The sequence below is a fragment of the Rhineura floridana genome, chromosome 18 (genome assembly GCF_030035675.1).
Source record: "Rhineura floridana isolate rRhiFlo1 chromosome 18, rRhiFlo1.hap2, whole genome shotgun sequence".
Taxonomy (NCBI): Eukaryota; Metazoa; Chordata; class Lepidosauria; order Squamata; family Rhineuridae; genus Rhineura; species Rhineura floridana.
Genome location: NC_084497.1, coordinates 6,890,293 through 6,915,921, shown reverse-complemented (window position 1 = coordinate 6,915,921; position 25,629 = coordinate 6,890,293). Strand labels below are relative to the sequence as shown.

The 25,629-nt window shown below is 48.3% G+C and overlaps 1 protein-coding gene and 1 pseudogene across 5 annotated transcripts in view; both read right to left on the bottom strand.

The window, feature by feature from the left end:
• Positions 1–25,629, bottom strand: part of NFIC (nuclear factor I C) — a 145,199-nt gene that overhangs the window by 90,451 nt on the left and 29,119 nt on the right. For all 5 annotated transcript variants that reach the window (XM_061601629.1, XM_061601627.1, XM_061601632.1 and 2 more), the window contains exon 2: positions 10,243–10,774. In XM_061601629.1, the coding sequence (XP_061457613.1) occupies positions 10,243–10,774 (532 nt within the window). The remainder of the gene's footprint in view (positions 1–10,242; positions 10,775–25,629) is intronic.
• LOC133373021 (5S ribosomal RNA) lies at positions 16,584–16,702 on the bottom strand (annotated as a pseudogene).

Sequence of the window (25,629 nt, the reverse complement as noted above, 5' to 3'; positions counted from 1 at the left end):
TCCGTGGCCTCTGAGCACACTCTTGTCATCACTGAGCTCTTTTGTGAGTTTCTCCCCAGTGTCACTAAGCCTGTAAATACCTTGTGCTTACATATTCTGTCTATCGTCATTCACACAGCCTGAACATCAGTTGTGCAGGGGAAGATCCTCAGGTGGGACATTACGGTGTCCATCCGTGTAAACAGTCCTGACCTAGATGGACCCGTGATCTGACTCAGTATAAGGCCGTTTCCTATTTAAATGAGCTCTTGAGTCAGAACTGTAGCGACTAGAATCTTGGTTTCTTCAGGACAAAGGCCATTGCTCAGGGGTAGAGCCGCTGCTATGCTTGGAAAAGGACCTTGGTCTAATTCCCAACACTGACAATAAGGCTGGGAATGTCACCTGCTTGAAACCGTGGACAGATGCTGCCAGTCAGTGTCGACAAACCTGAGCTAGATGGACTGACGGTCTTCCGAGGTCCCTAAGCTGGTGCTTCATTGAACATGTCCAGAGACTGGGGATGTATCTTCAAAATATGACTCATACCAAGCCAGACCATTAATCCCCCTAGCTCAGGATTGCCGACACTGACTGGCAGCAGCTCTCTGGGGTTTCAGGCAGGCTATCCAAGCCTACCTGGAGATGCTGGGATTGAACCTGGGACCTTTGCCATACAAGGCAGACACTCTCCTCAACAGCACAGGCCTGTCCCTTAAAAAGCAACATTCTAGTCAGGGTTCTGAAGAAAGAGCTAATTTAAATGGGAAGCCACCTTCCGCTGAGTCAGGTCACTGGTCCATCTAGCTCAGGATTGCCCACACTGACTGGCAGTGGTTTCAAGAGGAGACTCTCCCAGATACCGGGTATCAAACCCAGGATCTTGCTCTACCCCTGAGCTACAACCGCCCCGCATTCAGAGATCCAGCAGGGGAGTTCGCATCAGAAGCTGGACAAACAACATCAGGTGCAGAGTGTGCAAAAATTAAAAAAAAATGCACAGGAGCAGTCAAACCTTTGGGCATTCACAACAAGGGAAAAATTGGGGGGCAACTGCCGCCTATTGTGCATCTTGTCCTCCCCACCCCCACCCCAAAGCTGGCAAGTAGCTACCTCCATTTACCACCCTGATCCCCCCCCCCGGAGGATGAAAAGCAAGCAGATGGTTGCAATTTGGCAAGCGCTGCTATGCGAGGCATCTGGTCTGTGCCAGGCTTTTCCTGTGCCACGCATGGGGGCATGCTATCTCTTCCCCTTCACGTCCACCCCCCCGGAGAGGGACGCTCTCCACTGTGATATTTCAGTTTCTTGCTTTCTGTGACGGCTTGGCCTGGAGAGACTAGTAAATAGGCAACCTTTGCCATGATTAAAATGCAGGAAGGATAGCAGGAGCCTGGACTGCTAGTGTTTTCAGGCTACTGGCGGCGGCGAGGGGGTTTGCTATGATTTTGCTTGAGCAGGGTTCTTTTTCCCACCTGAGGGCCAAATTCCCTTCTGGGCAACCTTTCGAGGGCCATATTCCACTGGTGGGTGAGGCCAGAGGGGAGGGGGGAAAGGGTGGAGCAATGAATGCCAATTTCAGTAGTGTTGCGGCAAATTCAGAAGTTCAGGGTCACCGCCGTGCCCCCTCCCCCCTCCCCTTGCTGCTGAGTTGACAATGCGATCCTAGTTAATGCCTTCTCCCATAACAACAGACATCCCTAAGAGCCAATAAGCATGAAAGGGAAGAGTGTTAGCTACTGAGAAGAGTCTTCTCAGTGGCTGACTTACCTCCTTTCACTCTGATCGGCTCCAGTCAGCAGGAAAGGACAAGGACGCTGGCTAGAAGACTCTTCCTTTCATACTGCTTGGCTCGCAGGATGCTGGAGACATAGGGACCCTCCTGGGACCCTGCTCCCAAAAAAGTAAAGGGTCTAAGACCCCCTGAGACCCTGGATAACTACACCCCTGGTCAATTTTACCTGTATACAGTAAACTGACACAAACCCCTCTTTGTCCTCCCATCCAGGAAAGCAAGAGGAATGATCTGAGTTCAAGGACACATTTCCAGCCTGGCCAGAACACTCGAGGGTGGTGCGAAGCAGGGTCAGTGAGGGGTGTGGCCTGGGAGGGAGTTCAGAGGGCCAGATCTGAAGACCTAAAGGGCCGCCTTTGGTCCCCGTGCCTGAAGTTCCCTGGGCCAGTCTGCCATTTAAGCGGGAAGCTGGGAGATCGGCTTGGCTCATGGTTTCAAAGCAGCAATGGGGAGCCCCTCCCTGCAAGGAAAGATAGCCCTGAATAATTTACTCCAGGACAATCAATGGCTCATGGGGGGGGGGGGAGAAGGCTTCTCACCGTCCAGTCACCATGGCCAAGTCAGCATCTCTGTAAATAGCATCTTTTCAACTAAAAAAAGAAAAAGAAAGCCCTCCACCCCACGCATGTGCAAAGGTGCAGACCCCTTCCCTCCCACCCCCGCACTCAAGACCTTTCCTTGCCAGAACCCTAAGCAAAAGCACAATAGAGTTTGATCGATGGCAGGAGATTGATTACCATTACACTGCATTGCTTTCGACTTTCAGCAGTGACCTCTCTATCCTGTAAGCAGCCAAGGCCTGCAGGAGGATCTCCGCTCACCCCCGCACCGCCAGCCACACAGACACACCAGCCCTTCCCCCCACTGCAACTGCAGATCCAGTTCTGGTGCAACATACTGAAGAGGGGGCATGGAGAGAGAAGGGGGGGAGAGAAGCGTGCACCCAAATCCTGGGTTTTCGCCGCACAAGTTAAGAACGGTAACGCTTGCGGACTGCCAACAAGGGGGTGACATGCTCCTGCTCTATAGCAAATGGGGGGTTGACTAGATTCCCTTCTGGGGAACCATCTGTTCTTGTTTTTTTTAAAAAAAGGTCCCTAAAGTGTGGCCCAAGCGAGCTGTTAAAAGAGCCTTGGGTCCCACATGTTTGCATCTGCTCTGGGGTTGCCCGTTGCAGATAAACCGGCTGAGAATGTATTTTATCTTCGTTTTTGCTGACGCAGGAGAATGGAGGGGGAGAGCGAGAGAGCAAGCATTATCATAAGGAGGGCTGGGAAGGGAGCAGGCTGCGACTGCTCCAGACTGATAATGACCAGAGACAACAGCAACAGCATCTTAAACGACAAATCGCCCATCGACCAAGACACACACACACACACACACGTCCTGCACTGCTACAGCCTCCAGAGACGGGCCTGTGCAGTGCGATGCTGGCAAAGGGCCCCCGCTAGCCTCACCTCCAAATTTTCAAAAAAGCCACGCTCGTAAGAACCAGCGCGAGGTTCAGATCAAATTGGCAGAGCGAGGAGACACAAAAGTATCACCAAGAGGTGTGAGGCGCCCCTCTCCCCCGGGTTCACCAAACTGAACTGTGCGGCAAGAGCACGCCGTGAATAGAGTAGCGGCAGGGGTGTGCAAATGTGGCCCTCTGGGCCTCTCCAGCTGGCCTTTCAAACTCTCCCCAGGCCACACACCCTCATACCCAGGCCACGCCGCTCACTGGGCCTGCTTTGAACCTTCCTTGAGAGTTTTTGCCCAGCTGGAGCAAGGACAAAAAGTTGTCCTTGAACTCTGATCGACCCTCTTGCTTGCCTGGAGAGAGGATTAGAGAGGGGTGCGCAAGTGTGTGTGGGCACTAGCCTACTGTACAAAGATGAAATTCATGAACATTGCTCCACCCACTTTTTTCTCTGGCCTGGCCCACCCCTGCCACGTGGCCCCCTGGGGGTTGCCTGGAAGGGAACACGGCCCTCAGGATGAAAAATTCCTGTACCATATTCACAACCAAGTCATAAAGGGAAACAACTTTAAGCATCCAAAGGACACGGACGCAGTTCCTTGTCTTCGGAAACATTCTGAAATACTGCAGCGGAAATGTTTGGCTGTTATAACCGGTGGTACATGCCTTGGTCACCTCTCGCCTAGACTACTGTAATGTGCTCTACGTGGGGTTACCCTTGAAAACGGTCCGGAAGTTGCAACTGGTACAGAATGCAGCGGCTCGTCTGATTAAAGGCAGCCGCCGGCAAGATCACATCACTCCTGTGTTGAAGGAGTTGCACTGGTTACCGGTTGTTTACCGAACCCAATTCAAGGTGTTGGTTTGACCTTTAAAACCCTATACGGTTTTGGCCCAGTCTATCTGAAGGAGCGCCTCCAGCATCGTCAGGGATGCCGCTCAACAAGATCAGCCTCAGAAGACCTTCTCTCAATCCCACCGGTAAGAACAGCGAGACTGGTGAGGACTAGAGAGAGGGCTTTCTCAATAGTGGCCCCCACCCTATGGAACTCTCTCCCAAATGACCTCCGTCATGCCCCTTCTGAGATGACCTTCCGCCGGACTTTGAAGACCTGGCTCTTCAGGAAAGCTTTTAAGATGGGTTAGGCTTTTATTGTTATGTTTTAAATTTTTAATGCTTAATGTACTGTTTTTATCTTGTACGTCGCCCAGAGTGGCTGGTCAACCAGCCAGATGGGCGACTAATAAATTAAATAATAAATAAATAAATAAATAAATAACAGTCCCTGATTGGCTAGGATTTGCCCATATGATCAGTACAGGAAGCACTGGCCTCACTCTAAATGGGCTTCCTTTGCTTCCAGGGGCATCAGCACATGGCTGAATCCAATTGGTTAGGAAGCACTGTGACATCACTGTAGCTATAGTGTGGGATCCCTGATTGGTATAAAAATAACAATGCACCAATGATGATGATGATGATGTAGAATTAGGGCTTTGGGGATGTTTGGCCCCCAAGATTGTTACTTTTTGAGCTAAAAAGCAAAGCCATTCGGACATGTTGGAATATATGGGGTTCAACTCCAACTTGTGGGTTGAGGCTGCATGGGGCTAAAGGCGTAGCTAGAGAGGAGACCTCTTGGTTGCTAGGCTATACCTGTCCTTTGATCTCCTGCTTTCTCTTCCTTCCTACTATAGGACATACACAACATATCACAAACCTTCACACTCTGATCACAAAGGCCTCAAAGCATGGTGCGCAGGACCGTTGCCTTAAGAAACACGTGCCAATACAAAGGGCAACATTTGGGCAAAGACAGAGTTGTGTCCAACTTCCTCATATTCAAAGCAGACCCACTGGAATCAATGGACACAACTAGGGTGCAATCCAATACATGTCTACTCAGAAGTAAGCTCCACCGCGTTCAATGGGACTTACCCCCAGGTAAGTGTGCATTGGATTACAGCCTAAGGCTTGATGGGACTTGATTTGGAATGGCCAGTTAACCATCCATTGAGGTCAGTAGTCTTGAATGCACAGCGCAACCCTAACCATAGATTGTGTCCAACTTTAAGTCATCCTCAGAGTAGACCCATTGAAATGAAAAGGCATGTCTGACTTAGGTCCATTAACTTCAAGGGTCTACTATGAGTAGAATTTAATGGGCTACAACCCCCACATTGTCTACTTAGATTTACGTTTTATTAAGTTCAACGGGGCTTGCTCCCAGGTAAGTGAGGCCTTACAATTATAGACACAACGCATAAGCTAGAGATGGGTGATAACTTTGATTCGGTTCACATTTCAAGCAGAATTTATCAAATTTGCACATTCCGAAACGATATGAGAATCGAAACAGAGCCATCCTTCGAAATTCATATTTATTAGAATTTTGGGATGCAGTTTGCCCACTAAATAACATTTACAAAAATGCATATATTAGGGGAAAGTGTGCATAAATATATGAGTGACAAGGCATGGCATGACGAGAAACGGCTTGCCAAAATGTGCACCTTTGTCAGAACTGCCCACAAAAATGGAGAAATTCTTTGGAGAAATTCGCACTAAAACGGTGGAGAATTTTCATGAAGGTGTTTTGGTTTTTTTTACAAAATTCGCAGATCGCTGTACAAATGCAGAGAACTGAATTTAACATCGCAAAAATGCGAAACTGATAGAATCAAACAGACAGATCTTTCCATCCCTAGACTGGTGAGCTTAAACAATAGCATCTGTTCTAAAAACAAACAAGACCTTTTTTAAAAAGGGAGTCAGAAGTTGTTTGAGAGAGACTAGGGAACAAAAGAACATTACGATGAGCCCTGCTAGATTAGGCCGACGGCCCATCTAGTCCAATGGAGTCCAACATCCTGTTGTCACAGTAGCCAATCAGATTCCTCCAAGAAGCCCACAGGCAGGGCATAAAGGAAAGTGCCCCTCTCTCCACGTTATTCATAAGATGATCCCTGCTGGATCAAGCCGAAGAGAGCCCACTTAGTCCAGCACACTGTTTTCACAGTGGCCAGTCACACTCCCCAATGGTGACCCCATAAGCAGGATCTGTGCGCAAGAGCAACTCTCCCCATTTGTGATTCCTAGCACCTGGTATTCAGAGGGAGCATAACCATCACGGCTAGTAGCCATCGATAGCCTTATTCTGCTCCATGAATCTGTCCAATCCTTGTTTAAAGCCATCCAAGTTGGTGGCTATCACTGCCTCTTGTGGGAGCGGATCCCATTGTTTGAACTATGTGCCGTGTGAAGGACGGGGGAAAAATTTTAAGGCGCACCTAACCTATTTGCATTTGCCAAACCACTATGGGAACTGAAAACACAGCTATCCTTTGAGAGTCACACTTCTGACTTTGCAATGCAGTTCTCTGGGCGAAGGACGTGTTCCAAGGATGGCTATATTAGCAAAGAAACCGAACAAAGGCAAAAGGCAAGCAAAATTGTGAAAACAACGTACACACATGCCTTACGATGAGAGAAATTGGTTACAAAAGTACAGGTATGTATCCACACACACACACCAGGCAAATACTTGTATTCAACTAAGTCCTATTGAAATTATTCACTAGGACCTGGGTTCAAATCCCCCACTCAGCCATGAAGCTCATTGGGTGTTACTTTGGGGGCAGTAACTGCCTCACAGTCTAACCTACCTCACAGATTTGTTGCTGTGAGGATACAAGGGAGAGAAACCCTGGAGGCCTTGAAAGAAAGGTGGGATATAAATGCATTGTTATTTATGTATTGAGAATATTTATATCCCTCCTTTCCAACACAGCATTGTTCAAGGCGACCGACAAAGAATAAAAGAGAAAATTCATCGAACTAGAGCAAAAAGGGGGTTCCCAAAGGGTGGTCCATGGATCACCAGTGGTCTGTGAGAGTCATAGAATCACAGAATAGCAGAGTTGGAAGGGGTCTATAAGGCCATCCAGTCCAACCCCCTTCTCAATGCAGGAATCCAAATTAAAGCATCCCCGACAGGTGGCTGTCCAGCTGCCTCTTGAACGCCTCCAGTGTCGGAGAGCCCATCAGTTCCCTATGAGATTGGTTCCATTGTTATACTGCTCTAATAGAAAGTTGTTCCTGATGTTCAGTCGAAATCTGGCTTCCTGCAACTTGAGCCCATTATTCCATGTCCTGCACTCTGGGATAATAGAGAAGAGATCCTGGCCCTCCTCTGTGAGGCAACCTTTCATGGACTTGAAGAGTGCTATCCTATCTCCCCTCAGTCTTCTCTTCTCCAGGCTAAACAGGCCCAGTTCTTTCAGTCTCTCCTCAGAGGGCTTTGTTTCCAGTGCCCTGATCATCCTCATTGCCCTCCTCTGAACCCTGTTCCAGTTTGTCTGTATCCTTTTTAAAGTGTGATGTCCAGAACTGGACACAGTACTCAAGATGAGGCCTAACCAGTGCCGAATAGAGGGGAACTAATACTTCACACAAGTTGGAAACTATACTTCTGTTAATGGCAGCCTAAAATAGCATTTGCTTTTTTTGCAGCCACATCGCACTGTTGGCTCATAGCTTGCGATCGACAACATTCCCAAGATCCTTCGTTCAGGCAATCCATGGCGTGCCCACATTAAATATGCTTTTTAAATTGTATTTCTTTTGCTTCTTCTGCTGAATTTTATTGTCTTTCAATTTGCACTCCATAGAATTCAGACAGGAACGCAACAAAATGCTTTGATTTCTTATGTCGTATCTTATTGTATCACAATTTGCAAACAAAATGCAGAAGAAAGAAAACTCTAGAGTTTGAACTCTACGGAACACAATAAATGGCAATATAAGAAGAGGAGTGATACAAAAACATACAAATACAGTTTTTCTAAAAAAAAAACATGCAGCATCCAACACATTACAATTGGTACAAGAGGCAGAAAAAAATATTAAGTGATCCACCAAGGCCCTCAGCAATTTCCAAGTCACAATGATAAAAGCCAGAGAAATAATAGCACTAAGTCCTAGCTATAAGCTGCAGAAAAAGGTTTGCTAAGATGATCACCCACTTTTTTAAAAAAAACACCAATGAATTAATATTTTAGTGTTGAGTGAAGCAATCTCTTGACGTCTGCAGCATAACCCCTAAACCGACACGATAAATCAAAGAGGCGAGTGAAGCGGTGCAAAAACCTGGATTAGCAACAGGGCCCCATAACAATGGGAACATATGGACTCAGGGAGGGCATATCATCACTGATTGATAGTTTTTGGACAGGTTACTGCATTTGCTCACTGTTATAGTGGCTATAGTAAGATCCTCCGTGGCGCAGAGTGGTAAGTGGCGGTAACGCAGCCAAAAGCTCTGGTCACGGCCGGAGTTTGATTCCAACGGAAGGAGGAAGTCGAATCTCTGGTAAAAGGGGTCGAGGTCCACTCAGCCTTCCATCCATCCGTGGTCGGTAAAATGAGTATCTGGCATATGCTGGGGGGTAAAGAAAGGCCGGGGACAGAACTGGCAATCCCACCCCATATATACTGTCTGCGTAGTAAACGGAAACAACTCGCACTACAAGTGCAGGGACACCTTTACCTTTTTATAGTGGCTAGAGTGTCGGACTAAGGACCTGGGAGACCCGGGTTCAAATCCACGAAGCTCACTGACTGACCTCGGGGCCAGTCACTGTCTCTCAGCCTAACCTACCTCGCAGGGCTCCTTTGCGGATGAAACGGGGGGAGGAAAGGTGGGATATAAAAATCAATCAAATCAAATGAACAATCAGTGTCATTATCGGAATGTTACAACTAATGTAACAATAAAATTCAGAGGAAGGGGGGGGGTTGTTGGTTTGTTTGCAAGTATCTGGGAGCCACAACTGAAGAATCCCCATTCCTCCTTAAACGGCAGGAAGAATCGACCTTAAAAGAAAAAAAAAAGGAAGCCCTTTCTGAAGGAGGGAAAGTGACAGGCTGAAGGAGGCCTTATCAGCTGTGATTTTACAGCCAGAGGTTTGCTAGCAATTAGAGGGATCAGGTGATTTCAAGGCTGCCTCCCAGACCTAGACAGCTGGGGTCAAGGTCAGGACGCAGCAATGGCAGCAAGGAGGGGACGGCACCGAAGAAACCAAATTTCTCGTACTTGCCAGGGGCAATGACCTCCCAATTTCAGTCCAACAAAATGCAAGTCCCCCTTTCGGTTTGGTTAAAAGTCTCTTTGCCTCCCTCTCTACTTGCACGAGTTTGACAAGTCGCAGGGAAAGCAAGTTCGCTCCGGCGCTGCTACCCTGCAGGGAGTTCTGAAATAACTTTAATGAAAGAACAACAATAACCATAAATAGTGGGTTGTAGCCAGATGAGTTCTACTCAGAGTAGACCTATCCAAATTAACAGGCCCACACCAGTCATGGAGTTGCGGGAGGGGGGGATACGTCTTCAGCCCCTTTTTCGGGGGGGGGAACAAAAAGAGAAACCAAGGCCACATTTGCACCAGACATTTATTCCACTATTATTTCAACAGTCATGGCTTCCCCCTCAAGAATCCTAGGAAGGGTCATTTTGGAAGGGCACCGCTGAAAGTTGTTAGGAGACACACACACCCATCCTCTCACAGAGCTACGATTCTCAAGAGTTCTCTGGGAAGAGAGGTTGATGGTTAAAACCACTCTGGAGACTGTAGTTCTGTGAGGGTAATACCGGTCTCCTAACAACTCTCAGCATCCTTCACAAACTACATTTCCCAGGATTCTTTGGGGGAAGCCACGATTGCTTAAAAGTGAAATAATAGTGCCCAAGAGAAATTGAATCTGACAGATCCATCCGTCCATCCTCTAGTTCAGCCTTTCCCAACCTTTTGGTCCCCATCTTCCTACAACTTCCAATGGGCCCCAGCCAGCATGCCCAATGGTCAGGAATGGTGGGAATGGTAGTCCAGCAACATCATTGGACCCAGAGGTTGGGAAAGGCTGTGGCCTCACTCGTGATGACGGAACACCAATGAGGTTTTCGTGCACCACCATCAGCACAAAGCCATGCAAACCGTACCAGAAAGCCTACCTCTCTCGCGGACGAAATACGCCAGGTAGAGGTCCAGCTCCTTGACCGAGACACTGATGTGGTGTGGCTGGACGCAGAGAATGGGGTGGGTGCACTGGGCTGCCTTGATGAGACGTTCCCCATCCGTACTCTCCAGGGGGATCCCCTTGAAAAGGATGACCATGACTAGGTCCAAGCGCCAGACTTTGTCGGCTTGGCGGAGGCAGTCGATCCGCCGCATCTTGCCTTTCTGGTCGGGGTTGGAGAGAACGCAGCAAGAGGGCTTCTTGCCTGTGATGGAGAGAACGAAGTCCTCGCGGTACTCCGGGCGGATGTCTTTCCGCAGCTTGGCCAGCAAGCGAGAGGCCCACTTCTGCTTCACCTCCGGCTTCTCATTCAGCAGCTCGTCCTTGACGGCCCGCTCCTCATCCTTCGTCATGCGCTTCTCGTGCTTCTTGAAGTACTTGCGCTTGCGGGCCTGGAGGTTGAACCAGGTGTAGGCGAAGGCCCGGACGTGGGGGAGCAGCGCCTCAATGAAGGGGTGGAACTCATCCTGGGAGAGAGAGAGAGAGAGAGAAAGGTGATCAAGAGAACGAAGAGCCAGTGTGGTATAGCAGTGTCAGATTGGGACTTGAGAGCCCAGGGTTCAAATCCCTGCTTGCCCATGAAGCTCATTGGGTGACCATGGGCCAGTCCCCGTCTCTCAGCTTAACCTACTCCACAGGGTTGTTGTGAGGATGAAATCAGGAAGAGGAGAACCATGTCTGGATGCCACCTTGAGCTCCTTGGAGGAAAGGTGGGCCATAAATGTAACAAACAAATAAATAGAAATCCCCGCTGACAATGAGGACCTTCTATCTCAGAAGCAGAAAGGCCATCTGTTCAGTTGCCCAAAAACATCCGAAGAGCCTGGCTGCTGGAAAAGGCTCAAGGGGGCCCATCCAGCCCAGCATGCTGTCTTCACAGTGGCCAACCAGATCCCCCCAGTGGGAAGACCTCCACAAGCAAGACCTGAGCACAACAGCAACTCCCCCCACCTGGGATTCCCAGGAAGTGGCATTGAGAGGCAGCCGACCTCCAGCAAATGACCTCCTAGATGCAGCTGGACTCCAACTCCAACTCCCAGCATGTCCACTGATGGGAGTTGTGGCCCAGCAACGTCTGAAGGGCCACAGGGTCCCCATCCTTAATCTTAGAAAGTAGCACCTCCTACTCAGTGTAAGAGATGGAGGGATGCCTCTCTTTAGAAGAAGAGAGGGGATTTCTACTTGCTTAGATCAAGGACAGAGAAACCTTTGGGGGCCTCCAGATGTTGCTGAACTCCATCAGCTCTAATCAACCTGGTCAACAATCAAGGACGCGATACTGGTTTCTCCATCCCTAAGAGGAGGCATTCCCTGCTCTCAGGAGAGAATGCATCTTCTAAAGAGAGGCATTCTTCCATCTTCTGCATGCAGCAAAGAATGATACTTCTTAGACTGGAGATGGGGAACTTCTTGCCACACACATCTGCCTGACCTTGAAAACCAGGACAATCGGAGATCCCCAAGATGCTGTTTTGGTTCTGTGGCTACACAAGGTCATCCCTACCCAGCAAATGTCCTCCACTCACACACGGACACAAGTGTCGTGGCATGTCGGTTGCAGACGTACCCCAAAGCAGGCCACATTAGCAAACTGGCAGTGCAACTGTTGCTTGAGGGAAGGGTGATGGAAGAAGGGCGACCACTTCTGCCTCTCCCCGAAAGACGAAAGGAGTAAAAAAAGAAAAAAGGAAATTAATTTGCATAAAATGTGCATATGCGCACACATGCATATTTTATGCAACTCTATTTCCTTATACATGCGTGCACCAACGAAAACTTAGAAGTAATTTCTGTAATTTAAGAACAACGCAAGACCCCTGATGGATCAAGCCGGTGCCCTTTGCTCACAGTTGGATAGCCAGTTATCGAGGGGACGCCCAAAAGCAGGACCTGAACACAAGACCAACTCTCCCCACCCACAGTTCCCAGAAGGCAGTATTATTTGAAGGCACGCTGCTTCCAACAGTGCAGGCAGAACACAGCCATCATGGCCAGTAGCCACTGATCGCTTTACCTTCCACCACAAATTGGTCTCATCCACTTTCAAAGCCACTCAAGTGAGTGGCCAGTTTGTGCTACTTCTTAGAGCAGGGATGGGGGACATCTGTGGCTCTCCAGATGACCACTCAAACTCCCATCATCCTTGACCACAGGCTGTGCCAGTTGTGGCTAAGGATGGAAAGAGCTCTCCATTTCGGTCCTCTCTGTTTCTCATGTTCACAATCTTAAGTTCAGTTCTCCACATTTTTGCAACAGTTTGCTATTTTTTTTAAAAAAAAAATCCTCATGCAAATTTTTCAGCATTTTATTGTGAATTTCTCCTATTAAATACATTTTTGTACGCCATTTTGACTCGTGTAGGCCTTTTTTGCAAGCAAAAAGCTCGTTTATGTCATTTACACTAATATATTCATTTTTATGCATTTGCGTAAGCACTGTTTGGTTGGCGAACTGTCCCGCCAAATTCAAATAAGGGAGAAGTTTGAAGGACGGCTGTCTTTCAGTCCTCGTATTGTTTCGGAAAATGCGAATTTGATACCTGCTGCTTTGACTGTGAACTGAATCGAATGCCTCCCTCACCCCTAGCTGAGGCTGATGGGAGCTGGAGACCAGCCACATCTGGAGCGCCACCCTTGTCTTAGAAGGAAGGCAAGATAGAGGAGGTCTGAACCAAACTATCGGGAGAGATGGGAGATCCACACGTTTGAACACGAAACCACCTCGCACATATAAAGAGGAATCAGAGCAAACAGCTGGGGGGCAGACAACTGTGTGTGTGTCTGTGGGTCCTCAATGATCCCTGCACACTCATGGGCAATATCTGAACCGCTGTTCTCTTTCCTCGAGATCCAGTAGCGGAAATATTCTTAGCCAGGAGGAAAAAAGCACTTGTCGGAGACTGGCTAGACGAGTTCGGTGGGTCACAGTGACCCTATTTTAAAAAAAGGTAGATGCTTATTCTTGTCCCACAGTTGCAGATGAGTCAAAAGAGCGGCCTCCCCTGCAGGAGAGGCGCCGCTGAACAAGGCTGCCAAAACCCAACCCAAATAAAATCAAGTTAAAATCAGAAGTTGGTCTGGCTGGCTCAGTCTTTCCTCGCCCTACACGGAAATGCTGGGGATTAAACCGGGGGGGGGAGTCCTTCTGCACGGAAAGTGGGGGCTTTGCCACTGAGCTATGGTCCTTTCCGTAAAAATAGAAAAAGTTTCTAGTCCTCATGGAGCTGAGGAAGCTGCCTTAGGCCGCTGGTCCATCCAGCTCAATAGCGGACTGGCAGACCAACTTCGCAAGGTTTCCGACGTGGATATTGCCCAACAGTCCCTGGAAATCTCAGGTACTTGGCCCGGGACCACGTGGCATACAAATCATGTGAATCCACTCTGTGTTCTCCCCTCAGGGATTTGAAATGGGAATCGGCTAACTACAATTCCCGGTTGGAACAGGAGAGCGCCCCACAGTCAGTCCCTCTTCCATGTGTTATTAGCACCAAGAGGAGCCATATGTCAAGGGGGGTGGAGGGAGTGTGCTTTGGGGGGGGCTCGCAGAGCGTGGCTCCCTTCTTCCTGGCCTTGCTCCTCTCCTCTCCTCATTATTTCCCTTCCATCTCAGTTAAAGAAACTTCTCAGCATTTACATCCAAGGTGATCCTGGAACCCCCCTCCAAGCCAAGGCAGGTCACGTTCACGCCGTACATTTATTCCACTTTCAATAATCATGGGTTCCACCAGAGGATCCTGGGAATTGTAGTTTGTGAACGGTGCCGAAAGCTTCTAAAGGTGCTCTGTTCACACGGAGCTACACAGTTCCCAGAGTGGTTTAGCAGCCAGACCCGCTTCCCTGGGAGCTCTGAGAACTGTAGCTCTCTGAGGGGGAACAGGAGTCTCCTAACCGCTCTCAGCACCCTTCACAAACTACAATTCCCAGGATTCCTTGGGGGGTGTATTCCAGAAGGTTACCCGGAAGTGAATGCGGCACTCAAGGTGAAAAAGGGAGACTCGGGTTCAAGTCCCTAATTCAGCCACGAAGCGCTCACCAGGAGAGCTTGGGCCCATCACCAGCCTAACCTACCCCACAGGGTTGTTGTGGAGATAAAGCAGGGAGGGGAAGTACCCCGTGCACCCTGCCTGGAACCCACTGGAATAAAGGGCAGGCTATAAACAAAACCAAACAAGCAGCCACTTTAGAAACCTTTCCAGCTCAAAATCTGGTTCCCCTTAAGCGTAATTGAGCGTTCTGTCAGAAACCGACCAACCAACCACCCAACCGCAAGCCACCGCCAAGAAAATTTGGCTTCACACCGACTTACTGGAAATGTTGTTCCTTTCCCCCACCCCACCCCACCCTGCGGCTTCAGGCAGCAATTCCAGGAGGCCGGGTGAGTCCCATTTTCCACCCTATGCATTACGACCCGTGGCTCATTCAACCTGCCGCAACGGAGAAGGCGGCCGATTTCGGCAGAGCGGGTGCAGACAGAGAGAGCCAGAGCGCCACATTCAACCCCTCCCCTTAGGATTCTCCAGCTCGATTACCAGTTAAGCCACGCTGATAAAAATGAGAATTTTGCAATGGGGAGGGGGGAATCACAGAAATGGAACAAACGGGGGGGGAGCAGTGGCCTTGGTTTCCAAATTTATTCAGATGACGTGTTAGGAAGTGGAGGAGAGAGAAAGAACCTCATTGTCCCCATCAGCTCTGAGCCCCAAGCTCCACATTGCACTCAACAACCTCGATGGCCCATTTAGAAAGCCAGTTCCGAGGAAAGGCAAACGTGTAATGCAGGAGGGCCGCGTTCCTTCAGGGAAAAGCTTCCAAGGGCCGCAAGCCCTCAAGGAGATCCACGGCTTAGCGTTATGAGTGAGCCAGGCCATTGCTTCCAGAGGAGTGAAACTGCAGACTGTTGGGGGGGGGTGTACGTTCTGCCTTCCATGACAAAGATGCCTCCATGTGACAATTGACTGTCTCCCTTAAAAATGAATGGCTGCTCTTAAGAACATAAGAAGAGCCTGCTGGATCAGGCCAGTGGCCCATCTAGTCCAGCATCCTGTTCTCACAGTGGCCTACCAGGTGCCTGGGGGAAGCCCGCAAGCAGGACCCGAGTGCAAGAACACTCTCCCCTCCTGAGGCTTCCGGCAACTGGTTTTCAGAAGCATGCTCTTCACTCTTATGGAGGAAAATAGTAAAAGTGTGTGCTCTGGAATACTATTGGAATGGGTCTCAACCAACCCCTGTCCATTGGCAAACCCACCATTTGGGTTGAGGGGCAGATTTTGCCCCCTCTAAGCTGTGTCCCAGTTTGCAACCTGTTTGCTTTATCCGTTGAAAACTAAGCTAACTGTATCTACAGCCCCACTCTGGGGGTTATGAGTCTAGGGTGTCACAGTATCATTGGTGTTGAAGAGCATGACTGCAGCTATGTTCAGACATCACACAAATCATGGTTAAGGAAGCTTAACTATCGTTTGACTTGATGCTTGAATTGGCAAGCTGTTATTTCCAATCAGTCAGCAAACCGCAACCAGAAACCATGGTTTGGCATGGCAAACTGACATGGGCGGGCTTTCTGACTTCTGCACAATGACAACATACAAAATATCCCACACACTCCCCCCATCCATCCAGGTGAGCATCGTCACAGGTCAAGGACCCAAATGCACCCAAGGCAGGAGTGGAGAGGGGACCGGTGAGGAATATAAGAACATAAGAGCCCTGCAGGGCTGGATCAGGTCAAAGGGGGGCCATCTAGTCCAGCCTCTGGTTCTCACAGTGGCCAGCCAGACACCCCAATGGGAAGCTCCACAAGCAGGCCTTGAGTGCAAGAGCCAATTCTCCCCACTCGGGATTTCCAGCAAGTGGTCGTCAGGGGCATACTGTCCCCCACAGCGGAGGCAGAACATTGTGGCTACTAGCCATTGACAGCTTTATCCTCTGTTAATATGCCTAACTCTCTTTTAAAGCCTTTCAGGTTGCTGGCCATCACTACGTCTTGCGGTAGCAAGATTTACGGCCTGGGGTGGGGGAGAGGGTTTGGCCTAGGGAGGGTGTGTGCGAGTTTCAAGGGGCTCAGAGAGCCACACTCAGACCCTGACCCCGAAGGTCTCTACTCCTGGTTGTAACGGCCCCCTTCAAGGGACGTATAGAAAAGTTGCTTCTGAATACAATTGTTGTTTGTTGTTCCATGCCTTCAAGTCGATTACAACTTATGGCGACCCTATGAATCTTTGAATATCTGGAGATATTCAGAGGTATTCAAGAGGGGATTTACCATTGCCTCCCTGTAAGCCGACGGCACCCAGTATTCCCAGGTGGTCTCCCATCCACGTACAAACCAGGCCTGACTCTGCTTAGCTTCCGAGATCAGACGAGATCGGGCGTGTTCAGGGTAACGTGGCCGTAGGCTCTGGCCACAGACGGGTGAGAAATTCGATTCGGTTGGCATTTGAAGCCAACTCTACCGAATTTGCACTTTCCGAAACATGAAAACCGAAACACAGCCATCCTTCGAAATGCACATTTAGTCAAATGTTGTGATGCAGCTCTCCAAGCAAATGTTTACACAAATGCATATGTCAGGGGGGAAATATACCAAAAAATTGAATATATTAGTGAACACAATGTCGAGAAATGCACATTAGTCAAAACGGCAGACAAAAAATGTGTTTATAGCTGGAGAAATTCGCACAACAATGCTGAAGAATTCCCATCAGGATTTTCTTTAAATGCAAATTGTTGTAAGAATGTGGAAAACTGCGTCTAAGACTGGAAATACAAGGAACTTTGTTGTTGTTATGTGCCTTCAAGTCGATTACGACTTATGGCGACCCTATGAATCAGCGACCTCCAAGAGCATCTGTCGTGAACCACCCTGTTCAGATCTTGTAAGTTCAGGTCTGTGGCTTCCTTTGTGGAATCAATCCATCTCTTGTTTGGCCTTCCTCTTTTTCTACTCCCTTCTGTTTTTCCCAGCATTATGGTCTTTTCTAGTGAATCGTGTCTTCTCAAAATCCGTCCAAAGTAAGATAACCTCAGTTTCATCATTTTAGCTTCTAGTGTCAGTTCTGGTTTAATTTGTTCCAACACCCAATGATTTGACTTTTTCACAGTCCATGGACAAGGAACTAAGCGGATGGAAATCGACAGATCCTTCCATCTCTACTTCTAGTAGAAGGGGACAAAATTGGAAATTAAAAAAACTGCTCTTCTCCCTTCCCCTCCAAATATTTTCCCTGGCTTGACCCCCGGGAGTGTTTTAAAAGTAAAGAAATATACATTAAAATAAACCCCAATTGGGCCAGGCTGGAGATTTGAACGGATTTGAAAAACAAGCCTGGGGGAAAGGGTTAAATGCCCCCCCCCCGTGGAAGTGGCTTTTCCTCATCTAAAGGGTCTGCCAGGCAGTCTTTACACAGTGCAGGAAATCTGATCGCAGGCAGCTGTCCTGATAAGTGGGATGCACCATCCTTTAACCCTTCCTCGCCCTTCCACTATCACTACTCGAGATACCCAGCCATCGCTGAAAATTCATCAGCGTCTTCACACACATTTCTGCTAACAGATACAGCTTGGTACGTACTTTCGCCTAATGTACACATTTCTAGAAAGCTATTTCCCCCTAATATAATGCATTTTTGCAGGCACTTTATGCACATATGGAATTCATGGAAATGTCTCTCAAGGAGTTCAAGGTGGCAGACATGATTTCCCCCTCCACTCTAGATTTGATCCTCACAACAATCCTGTGAGGTAGGCGCAGAGCTTGGAAAAGTTACTTTTTTAAACTACAACTCCCATCAGCCCCAGCTAGCGAGGCCGAGGGAGACAGTGACTGGCCCAGTAAGCATCGTGGCTGAGTGAGGATTTGAACCCTGGTCTCCCAAGACCCCAGCCTGACCCTAACCACTCCCAACATCTAAATGGCGCCAGGTTGACTACCTTCTTCTGCTTTATAGAAATCAACCCAACAACCCCACTCGGAATCCTGTGTCCAGTTGGAGTTGCTTCCTTTGTAGAGCTGGAAAAGGTTCCCCTCTATTCGGAACTGGTTTGGCCTCATCTTGAGTACTGCGTCCAGTTCTGGTCTCCGCACTTCAAGAAGGATCCAGACAAACTGGAACAGGTTCAGAGGAGGGCAACAAGGATGATCAGGGACCTGGAAATAAAGCCCTATGAGGAGAGACTGAAAGAACTGGGCATGTTTAGCCTGGAGAAGAGAAGACCGAGGGGAGATATGATAAGCATTCTTCAAGTACATGAAAGGTTGCCACACAGAGGAGGGCCGGGATCTCTTCTCGATCGTCCCAGAGAGTGCAAGACACAGAAGAATGGGCTCAAGTTGCAGGAAGCCAGATTTCGAGTGAACATCAGGAAAAACTTCCTAACTGTTAGAGCCATACGACAATGGAACCAATGACCTAGAGAGGTAGTGTGCTCTCCGACAGTGGAGGCCTTCAAGAGGCAGCTGGACAGCCATCTGTCGGGAATGTTTTGAGTTGGATTCCTGCATTGAGCAGGGGGTTGGACTTGATGGCCTTATAGGCCCCTTCCAACTCTACTATTCTATGATGGTTCATAAAAAAGGGCAACCGAAATGATCAAGAGGACAGAGCAACTCCCCTATGAGAAAGAGCTGCAACATTTGGGGTTTTTTAGTTTAGAGAAAAGGCAAGGGAGAGGGGACGTGATAGAAGTGTATGAAATTAAGCCTGGTGTGGAGAATGTGGATAGAGAGACGATTTTCTCCCTCTCTCATAACATAAGAACCCAGTGGCTGCAATCCAGTACATGTCTACTCACAACGAAGCTCCATTAGGTTCAATAGGACTTATTCCCAGGTAAGGGGATTTCAGCCTAAATCGCACTTTCCTTGTTGCTACAGGCTCTGTGTTCTGCCTAACCTGGAGAAAAAAATAATATATCGGAATGAAAAAGCACAAGTAGATTTCGGATTCGTACGCAGAAGCCCTATTGGTGAAAATATGGATGGTACAATTGCCGATGTTGTCTTTCTTCAAAAACGTTGGGCAAACTGACCTCGGTCTCAATGGCTCTAGGCCGAGGATGGAAAGATCTGTCAATATCAGTGCTCTCACCTCATTTTTCCAATCTGAAATCCAGTTCTTCACATTTCTGACGCAATTTGCGACTGCACACATTTTGGCAAACACTTCCTCCTTAATATAATGCATTTTCTGCATGTTACTTTCACTAATATATTCATTTTTATGCACACTTTCTCCTAAGAGATGCATTTTGTGAATACTGCTTGGCTGGAGAACTGCATTGCAGAATTCAGATAGCGCAAATCTCAAAGGATGTCCGTCTTTTGGTCCTCATGCCATTTCGGAAAGTGCGCATTGGATAGATTTGGCTTAAAACGCGCAGAGCATTGAACTTTTCCCTCATCCATATTCTAGGCTACACAGTTTCTGATCTGTGATTAAACTCCCCACTCCAGAGAAGAAATAGTGGTGGCAGGGAGGCAGCTACAAGGTACAAAAAAAAGTGACAGCTCCCAAAGGCAAGGTCAGTACTGCCTCATAACAGTGCAGGGTAATGCAGAGGTCAGGCCAGGTGAGGTTTCCACTGGGAGTAATTCATTAGCCGGGATGTACATCTGTGTTCAGGCTTGGATAATCCCTGATTGGGTTTCAGCCTTCCACGACTCTACACGCCCCCCCAACCCGGGCTTTGTTAAGCACCCCCTTCCTTTAACCTGTTCCAGATTCAGCAAACCCGGCGCCCTTGTCTTCCAAGCCAGCCACACCATGGCACCGAGATAATGTACCGAAAAAGAAACATAAACAGAACTCTGCGTGCCAGGAGTCCACAAATGTCACGGCAGGCACAGAATTTCTTTTGCTAAAGACCTCAAGCTTGCATGTTTAATATATACCTAGAAGTTACTAGTCTTGATTTCAGCTTGAATTTTTAAAAACAGAAGTTACTAGCCCTTATTTTTTTATCATTATCTATACTATTATTGTGCCAATAATTTTACCGAGTTATCATAGAATCATAGAATAGTAGAGTTGAAGGGGGCCTACAAGGCCATCAAGTCCAACCCCCTGCTCAATACAATAAATTATTATTAAATTTATATCCCACCCTTATCTTTTGTGCACGCTTTCAAGAGTTCAAAGTGCTTTACATGCATCGCCTAGTTGTAAATCTTTACAACAGCCCTAAAAGGTAGGTCAGTAAGTATCATTAGCTCCTGCTTCACAGATGGAGGGACTGGAGCCGTGGGTTGTAGCCAATGTTACTCTTGCTCAGAGTAAATCCATTGAAATGAATGGACGTGGCTAACTTAGGCCCATTCATTTCAATGGGTCTACTCTAAGTAGAGTTTCATGGGCAATGATCCTGAGAAGGAGAGAGGGGCTTGCCAAAAGCTCCCAATAGTTTGTTCAGGACAGAGGCGATACTCGCACTGGGAACTTCCCCATTTGCAATTCCGTCGCTGAAAGATTATGCTAGAATCAGCAATGCTCCGAGGACCGGGGAAATGCCTTGCTGAGACCTCAGGCCTGAAACAGAGCTGGAAAAGATGGCGAGAGGCTGACAGGGGATCTGAGGCATTCTGCTTCACTCCTTGCCACCTCTCCTAACTCACAAGCAGAGACTAGATCGTTACAATTTGCAGAACCATGGAACAGGATGATCATTGTAATTTGCAGAATCATTTGCAAAATGAAACACTGCAGGAACGCAATCGCATGCCTTCAGAACAGGGACGCAGGAACCTTTTTTTCCAGCCTGAGGGCCACATTCCCTTCTGGACAACCTTCCAAGGGGCACATGCCAGAGGTGTAAAAGGATGGAGCAGCTAATGTCCATTTTACCTCTTGTCTGGTAGGCTACTTTCTACATACACCACCAAGGCAGGCAAGAGACAGGATCAGACTTCAAGGACACATTTACAGCCAGGCCAACCCCACCCCCCAAACAAAACCTCAAGGAGGGTGCAAATTTTGAAAGAGGATTGCATTTCTGTCCTCATCTTGTTTCGGAAAGCGCAAATTTGATAGATTCAGCTTGAAATGCAAACTGGATCGAATTTCTCCCTCATCCCTAGTTGAATGTAAAGCGGGAATCCTTTCAAGGGGATCTCCCTAGCATTAACGCAAAAGACAAACGCGAGGATCTAAAGAATCTGCTGATTAACAGAGCATTAGAACAATAATAAATTACACCCATTTTATAGACAGGGTGACTGAGTCTCCCACAGCCAAAATCCACAGCAGACTCAAAACTGGGTTCCCACAAATCCAAGCCCCAGCCTTCTATTCAGGTTAGATTTTTATTTATTTATTTATTATTTGATTTATATCCTGCCCTTCCTCCCAGCAGGAGCCCAGGGTGGCATTGCAGGCTGTTAGGGGGCAGAGACTTGCCTTTGTCGGTCATGAAACCGCTCCAAGATTCAAATCCACCTCCAAAACGTGAGAGGGGGACAGAGAAAATGCGATCAGCCAGAGTTTATAGAAACTCGTTGAAAACGCAACATCAAAACTGGAAACACTGGCTTTAGAAGCAAGGCTTCCCCGAGTCATTTGGGAAGCTGAACAAGAATAGATTTAAGGCTCCGGGCCTCACTGTTTTCCAGAAATAAAGAGGTAACTCCAGGCCACGCTGTTGCAGAATTATTCACAGCGGCTGGCCGTTGGGTTACTGATCAAAGACCGTTAAAAGCCGTGAAGAAGAGAGTTGGTTGCAAAAAATAATCTTAAGGATTGTCGAGGGCCACACCTACCTCAGGATTCTTAATTGCAGGGGCGTCTGCTCAACCACAGCCCAGATCTAAGAGTTTTATAGGAAAGAGCAGGTTTCCTCCATTCCACCCCATTACAGTCTGTGATTTTTTTGCTCCGACTTGCTGCGTTCTTCCAGTTGCCCTTAATTCTGGTTTAACCAGGAGAATTTCTACATTTGACTCCGGAACTCTCTCACACACGCACAGACGGCTGAAGCTTTCAGTTCGCCAAATCCGCACACTATCTAACCCCCCTGTTTTTGTAGTCTTTTCCCAATCACTGCATTGGTAACCTCAAGACTTGATTAAGGCAATGCACTCTCTGGGACTTCCCTTGTACTCCGGATGGTGCAAAATCCTAGACCAGGTGTAAAGCACCTTTCGGCCCTTGCGATGGTGCTGAACTACAATGTGCACCAGCCCCAACAAGTGTGACCAATTGACCAAGGATGAGGGGCATTGTTGTTCCGTTTCCCACACCGCTGCTAGACCACTGGAGGAGACAGATTACCACCAATGCATCATAGGCAACCAGGCCAAGTCCAAGGTTCGTGTACTAATTTACAAGGCCCTTAACAACTCAGGTCCAGGATTTCTTAAGGACTTCTCCGATATCCTCAACCCAGACAAGAGGTGGCTTTCTTCCATCTCTTGCAGGCAGTAAGAAATGCTACTTCGTAGATGATGGCCTGGAACCTGGCGCTCTCTGGATGTTTCTGGGCACCCCAGCTCTCAGCACTCAAGGATGATGGAAGTGGGGGTCCAACAACACTGGTGAACTACATCTCCCATCATCCCTGACCATTGGTCATGCTGGTTTCTGGGGTTGATGGGAGGAGGCCAACATCTGGAGCAGAGATGGGGCAGAAATCCAATTCAGTTCACATTTAAAGCCGAACCAAGACAATAGGGGAACCCAAACACAGCCATCCTTTGAAATTCACGTCAACCAACCAAATGTTTATAGCAATTAGGAGAAATTGCTTGCAAAACACATGCACATTAACCAAACCTGCCTACACCAATGTGTTTCCTTAGGATAAATTCGCACTTTAAATGCTGGCGAATTCTCACGAGGGTTTTCTAAGAAGAAAAATCCACAAACGGCTTGCAGAAATGTTTGGAAAAATTAGAAACAGAGAACCGAACAGGACAGATTCACCCATCGCTGATCTGGAGGGCACCACTACAGTTACACCTTCTGGACATTTGCTTTCGAGAAGCAGAACAGAGGGGCCGCATTGGAACCCGCTACCGTGGAGCTTTGAGTGTCACCTGCCTCCCAGGAGCTTTTAAAATCTCTATCAGGCAGAAGTAGATGCACCGATCCGGGTGCACCGGGATTAAGCGGGAGATCAGCAGTGAACCAGGACAGGGCCTGAAATCCAATCAGCCAACTTTCCCTCCTGCCAGATTCGCCTGGCCAGAGAGATGCCTCATCAAGTTAATCCGCTTTCGAGGGACCCAGGCCAGATGCCTGTAGGCAACTGTGAACATTTAACACCCTGCCAAACTCCCCTAACCTGGAGCCCTTCAGGTGTCGTTCGACCCTGAGCTCCCATCAGCCCTGGGGTGGAAGGATCTGTCAGTTTCCCATTTTTCCAACCTTAAAAGCAGTTCTTCACATTTCTGCAGCAATTTGGGTTTGTTTGTTTTTTTAAAAAAACCCTCATGAAAATTCTCCAGCATTTTAGTGAAAACCCCTCCTGCGAAACACATTTTCACACACCGTTTTGACCAGTTTGAGACATTTGCAAGCAATCTCTCCTGATATAGTGCATTTTTGTATTTTACGTTCAATAACCTATTCATTTCCAAGCACGCTTGCCCCTAATACAGGCATTTTCGCAAGCACTGTTCAGTTTGAGAACTGTGTTGCAAAATTCAAGTCAGTGCAAATTTTGAAAGAGGGCTGTGTTTCATTTCTTGGGCTGTTTCGGAAAGCGCTAGGTTGATAAATTCGGCTTGAGATACAAACTGAATCGAATTTCTCCCCTAGCCTTAAATTCAGCCCCAGCAGTCAGCTGTTTTAAAGCTGTTTCTTTAAAAGGCTGTCAGGAGTTGTGGTCCAGCAACATTTAGAGAGGCAAAGGTTCCCTAGAAATGTCAAGGCCCAGGGAAAAAAAACACTAGAAAAATCTGGGATTGGGAAGGAAGCTTTTTCCCAATTGTTTCTCTTTGTTTTTTTAACCTGGGCTTCACATCTTTAAGGTTCTCCATCCCTGCACTAGTGAAATGCTCCTTCTTTGGTCAAGTAGCCCTCCAGATGTTGCTAGACTCCCTCTAGTCCAGTATTGTCCACACTGATTGGCAGCAGATCTCCTGCATTCCTGGTAGGGATCTCGCCCATCCTACAGAGAAATACCATTGAGGATCAAACCTGGGACCTGCATGCCAAGGAGATGTTCCACCCCGAGTAATAATAATGCCAGTTACTTTCACAGTGGATTAATGCCATAAGAATCTGAGAGCTCCCCTGCACAGACCAGAGCGGCTCCATCTAGCCCAGCATCTTTTTCCCCACCCCCAAAAAAAGTGACCAGTCACAAGCTTCCTGAAAACCCACAAGCCTGGTGTGACAGTAACAGCCCTCTTCAGAAATTTGCTACCATCGTGGTGCTCCCCAAGGTTTCAGAGCGCGGACCTCCCTTATCCTACCTGGAGATGTCATTGGGGTTTGAACCTGGGACCTTTTGCGTGCAAGGCAGGTGCTCTGCCACCATGCTGTGGCCCTTCCTCAAAAGGTGGTAAGATTCTAGTCCTCTTGCTTGGGCAAAAAGGGCTGGTTTTGTAGGAACAGAGGAGGCTGCCTTCTGCATGCAGGGCTACAGCCCTTCTCCTGCAGAAGATCTCAGATTCAATCTTTGTCATCTCCAGGCAGGACTGCCAGAAAGTCACTGCTGGTCCATGCCAACAGTACTGAACTAGACAGACCAGGACTCGGTTAAAGGGAGCTCCCGGTGTTTCTGTCCCTGGCGCTCACAGGGGTGGAAGTCCAACAGGAGAGCCACACATTCCCCACCCCTGAACTTTCAAGAGGCCCTCTGCAGGCCAGAGACAATTCACCAGGCTGGCCTACCTCACAAGGTTGCTGTGTGGATCAACTCAGCAGCGGTGGCGGGCGGGTAAAGAAACGCATGCATTGCCCTGCGCTCCTTGGAAGGCAGGTGAAAAAACAAGTAAAGCAAGCCACAAGGTCACCCTCGCGTAAAGACAGCAAGGCACAGTGACAGCAGGCCAGGAAGCCCACAGCTCAGATATCATAAGAACCTAAGAGCCTGCTGGATCAGCCCAGTAGCCCAACTCGGCCAGCATTGTGCCCTCACAGTGGCCAACCAGATGTCCCCACCAGCAGGACCCGAGCGCAACGGCAACTCTCCGCTCATGTGGTTTCCATGTCCCCTCTTGCCATGGACTTACTACGTAGCTTGAGGAAAGCCAACCACTGAGCCTCAGTCTTCCCCGTCTGCAATATGGGGACAATGCTATTGACCCGATAGAAGGCTGTAATAAGAGCAACAACAAGAGGTACACCCAACTGAGTCATACTCAGCCGGTTGGATCCAATCCAACG